Source organism: Empidonax traillii, unplaced genomic scaffold (assembly GCF_003031625.1).
Source record: "Empidonax traillii isolate 1590-97213 ecotype Southwest subspecies unplaced genomic scaffold, ASM303162v1 scaffold2376:size38427, whole genome shotgun sequence".
NCBI classification, from domain to species: Eukaryota; Metazoa; Chordata; class Aves; order Passeriformes; family Tyrannidae; genus Empidonax; species Empidonax traillii.
In genome coordinates this window covers 33,862-38,427 of record NW_020957569.1, presented here as the reverse complement: position 1 = coordinate 38,427, position 4,566 = coordinate 33,862, and the positions used below count along the sequence as shown (strand labels likewise).

General features: G+C 47.8%; 1 protein-coding gene across 1 annotated transcript; it reads right to left on the bottom strand.

Moving 5' to 3' along the window:
- Window positions 1–105: 105 nt before the first annotated feature.
- On the bottom strand, window positions 106–4,110 carry LOC114071875 (carbonyl reductase [NADPH] 1-like). Its single transcript, XM_027909758.1, has 3 exons — window positions 3,762–4,110; window positions 1,901–2,008; window positions 106–1,083 (listed from the first exon to the last, which is right to left on the bottom strand). The coding sequence occupies exons 1-3, from the start codon at window positions 4,045–4,047 to the stop codon at window positions 647–649; spliced, it is 831 nt and encodes a 276-aa protein (XP_027765559.1). The 5' UTR covers window positions 4,048–4,110; the 3' UTR covers window positions 106–646.
- Window positions 4,111–4,566: the final 456 nt, after the last annotated feature.

Below are 4,566 nucleotides of genomic sequence, written 5' to 3'. Positions count from 1 at the left end.
CAAACCAATCCCAAATCCAATGTCTTTCACTCCGGCTCCAGCGCACTTAATTCAGCTTTGTAACAAGGAAACTTCTGGCTGTGCAAGAAATGAACTGAGGGAGAGTTTGATTTAGCAGTGGTTTATTTTCTCTTTCTGTAGTGCAGACATCACACGTTCCAGCCACAAACTTGGCTGCAGAAAATCAAAATGCATTTTCAAACTCGAGAAGTTCTTAGTACCAGAAGAAGCCAGTCTGATGAATACAAATCAGCAAGTAATTATTTCGTGACATTATTAATAATGAAAAAAAATGATTACATTTTTCTATTAATGGTACATCCTTGCTATTTTGATATTCTCCTAATTTAATTTTGTTCTGATAGTAAGGAATGTCTCTACACAGCAGTGATTCTGTTCTGATCTTATGAGTCTCTCCCAAAACACTCCCTAAAACACTTCACTCTCCTTTAAGAAACCCTGTTCAGCCTCAAGAAGCAGCTCTGGACCTCACAAAGATCTACTCCGAAATAATAAGGCACCTACTCCCTCATCCCATCTCCACTTCTCCTGTCTCAGGGATTGGGAAAAGGGCTGGCAATGACACAATGAAAAGTAAAATTAGGCAACCAAGGTCAGGCACCTCCCCATTGCCACCTGCCTCAGCTCACCAGGGTTGGACAGTTTTGTCGCTCACGAACTGCCCGTGAGGAGCGTCAGCATCTGAAGGCAAAAGGGCCAAATAAACGGGGGTCTCAGCCCCCTCATCGGGGGATTTGGTGGCTTTGGGACCTGCCATGTCTGTCCTCACCCAGCCAGGGCAGCAGGCATTGAGCAGGATGTGGTCCCCTTTCCTTTTCTCGTTCAGCAGCCGGGCCTGGATCCTGGACAAGACGGTGACCCCGATTTTGGACACCCCATAGGCGGTGTTTGGCCAACCCTCTTTGTCGTGCACCCCTTTCTTGGTGTCCTCCACGAACTTGTTCATCAGCTGCACCAACTCCTCCTCGGTGATGGTGTCACTGCGGAATTTCTGCTGCAGCTCCTGGCTGCAGCCCTTCAGGGCCGAGCTGCTCACCATGCTGGACACGTTCACCACCCGCCCTGGCACGGGGAAGAAGAGCTGGTTATTTTGGACACCTTTTAAGGCCAGCACTGAGGTGGGGGCTGCTCTGCAGCTTTGTGTTCGCTGCTCGGGTCAACACCTGCCAATTCTTTCATGTGGGCTGTTTGGCAGAACTCTGGGAAGGTCAGAGTTAACTCCATGTCACACGCTGCCAGAAAATTCCATTCAGTGTTCATCTCCCAGCACTTCAGCACAGAGCAGTGAGTCACTTCATCAGTAAATCATTTCCAAAATTATTTTGCAATGTTTTCCCCCTTTCTTGCTACTTCACAGCCATTCAGGTGATGAACATGGGGATTTAACCTTAAAAGGCCCAGAAATTAATCCTTTCTGTTAATGACTTTATTACCACACCCATCCTTCACCCTTAGTACAAGAGGACTAAGTTGTAATTTTGGCACTGTTTACTCTCTCCCCAGCTGACCCCCCAAAATTCTTTTACTCTGTCTTCTCCCTCTTCACCAGGAATAACAATTCCCAATTTCTCTTTCATCTACTTGAGTTCTTTCCTCTTAAAACCCTGGATGCTTTTAAGTGTTAGTATCATCTACATTTCATTTACAGCAGCAAACACATCACAGCACCACGTCAAACCCAGCTGAAAGGCTGCTTTTGGGTACTTCCTTATCCCAGTTCTGTCATCAAAACGTCCTTTCTGAAGCAAGAACAGTTTGTGGAGGCAGAGATCATGGACAGAGCACTTTGCTATGGGGCAGTGTCTGAGACTGGAGAGGATTTCCCTGTTTAATGAGGGTTAAAATTCAAACAAAACTGTTCCTGCGGTGTTTCACTTACCATAGGGCTTCATAAGAGGCAACAACTCTGTGCAAACATTCCTGGTTCCAAAAAAGTTTGTCTTCAGTGTAACCTCAGCTTGGACTGCAAATGGAGCCGTGTCATGAACTTTTTGTAACAGGTGGGAGAGAGAAAAAAAAAAAACAAAAAAAACCTAAAAATCAGAATCGTAGTGTTTGAACAAAGTTACCAAACTCCAAAAGTTTATCTTATTTTTTAAACTCAACCAAACCTCAGTAGTTCAGTTAAATTTTTTTCTAATAATTAGAAAACAGGCACATGATGAATGAAAATCTGTAAGAAAAGCAACATAATTAACACTAATGAGAAGACCTGGCTCTGCAATTTTGTATTAATGAGCTCATTAATTAACTTTCACCTCCTCTTAGCTGAAGGTTTTGGCTTTACCCCAGAGACCCAGTTGTACTCCCTCTGTGGGGTTCATTTGCCACCTCACAGGTTGTCTGTCCTTCTGGCTTTTTATGGAAAAGCCATGGAAAAACAGCTTTCCTGGGATGTGCTGCCCCACCTGCCCTGGGATTTGCCAGGACCTGCCCACACCCAAGTTCTCAGCTGGGGTTTGAAGTCCCCAACACCCTAAAAGCTTCTGTGGGATTTGGTGCAGTCTGAATAAACAAACTGGGTAGAAACAGCAATCTTGAGAGCAGGAATTAAAACAAAAATATGGGGTAAGTTTTGACACAGATGTTACACCCTCCAGGCTCTGTGTTAGATACTCACACAGCAACAGGCACAAGAGGCTGCTTTATCACATTTCTTAATTGTAGGACATACTGCTGACTCAGAGTTGTTGTCAGCTTGAAGGAAGTCTGGGCTAAACATCTGGAAGTGATATTTTAACTGCTGCTGCTGTAATGTTTTAGTACCTCTCTATCCTGAGTACATCCTGAAGCTCAGAAGAGCTGCCTCCTGTTGAACTGATCAAACACAAGCAATTTTTCTATAAAGTAACATGCCAAACATACAGTGAGTGGGTTTTAGAAGGTCATCACTGCACTCCCACTCCATGAGAACCTCCATCTTGAGGAGCAGGTGAGGTTTGATCTGTAGTTCCTGACAGAATCCCCTCCCTAGAACAAGCAGTCAGGCTTGTGATTTGCTCTATCTGACATGATCTTGCCTTGCTTTTATAAACACTTATAAGAAGAATGCACTTTTCCACCTTAAAACTGCTGTGCCTTCCTCGCTTTCCCTGCGTTCCTGTCCACTGGGGGATGACGTGGTTACATTCTTGCTCAGTGCAGGCCCCACCCAGGGCCACAGTTTATTTTTTATCAGCTGGATGCCTTGAGGAGGTAACACACACAGCAAAGCGTGAGGCTTGTGGAAAACACAGATCCCCACGGAACACAGCTGATATTCACCCTCAGGATGGGCTCCCATGGCCCTGGTGACACTCCTGGGCACTGAGGCAATTATCCCAACTCTACTCACAGGGCATTGTGTGCCTCAAGAGCTTCCGTGCTCCCTGGGTGATGCAAACACAGCACTCCAGGGAGGCACGTTTACAGAATCACTGAGGTTGGAAAAGACTTCCAGGATCATCCAGTCCACCTCGTGCCCCATCCCAGAGCACTGAGTGCCACGGCCAGGCCTTCCTTGGACACCTGCAGGGCTGGGCACTCCAAACCTCCCTGGGCAGCCCCTGCCAAGGCCTGACCACCTTTTCCATGGAGAAATGCACATGCACACTCAGCCCAAGAGATCCCAGAAGACCCATTTCACATTGTCCTCAAGACAAGAAGCATTCCACCGGCACGCAAGTGTCAGACGCATCCACAAACCTCTCCACACAGCTCGGCAGCACCCAGGACTATCCCAGACAGACTCTCTCTCCTACCTTTGAAAGCGATGCCCGCGTTGTTCACCAGCACGTTCAGCCCCCCGTACTTCTCCTTGAGGAAATCCCGGAGGGCTCTGATGCTCTGCGGGTCATCGATGTCCAGCTGGTGGAAGAGGGCCCGCAGCCCCTCCTGCTGGAGCTTGGCCACCGCCTCCTGCCCCCGGCCGGGATCCCGGGCCGTCAGGTACACATCCCCCGGGAACTGCTTGCACAGGGCCCGCACGATGGCAAAGCCGATGCCTTTGTTGCCCCCCGTCACCACAGCCACGGGCGCGCTGGACATTGTCCTTCCTGGGTGGGTGTGCCCGAGAGACAGGAGCTGCCGACAGCAAAGCAAGCTTCACTCAGACGGACAAAGGCGGCTGTTGGAAAGGAATTAAAAGTCAGGGAATGGTTTGGGACCCTGAAGATCATCTAATCCAACCCCCCTGCCACGGGCAGGGACGTGTTCCACGATCCCAGGTTGCTCCAAGCCCCCTCCGACCTGGCCTTGGACAACACCAGGGGTGTGGGGTCCACAACTCTTCTGGCCAATTAAGTGTTTTTTTTTTTCTTTAAAATACTATTTCAAATTCCACCTCGATTTACATAAAGCACATTACTGAGGATAACCTCCTAAAGCAGCCCGAGGTGTTCACAGAGAAATCCATACCCGGTGCTAAATGTTTTGAAGAAAACCCAGCCAGTGACCGGGTAAAAAATGAAGAAAAGTCTTTACCAAAGAAAGTCAACCACTGATTTTCAGTAGTGAGTTAACTTCTGGTGGGAGTAAGCTCTTCTGCACTTACACCTCACAGAAATT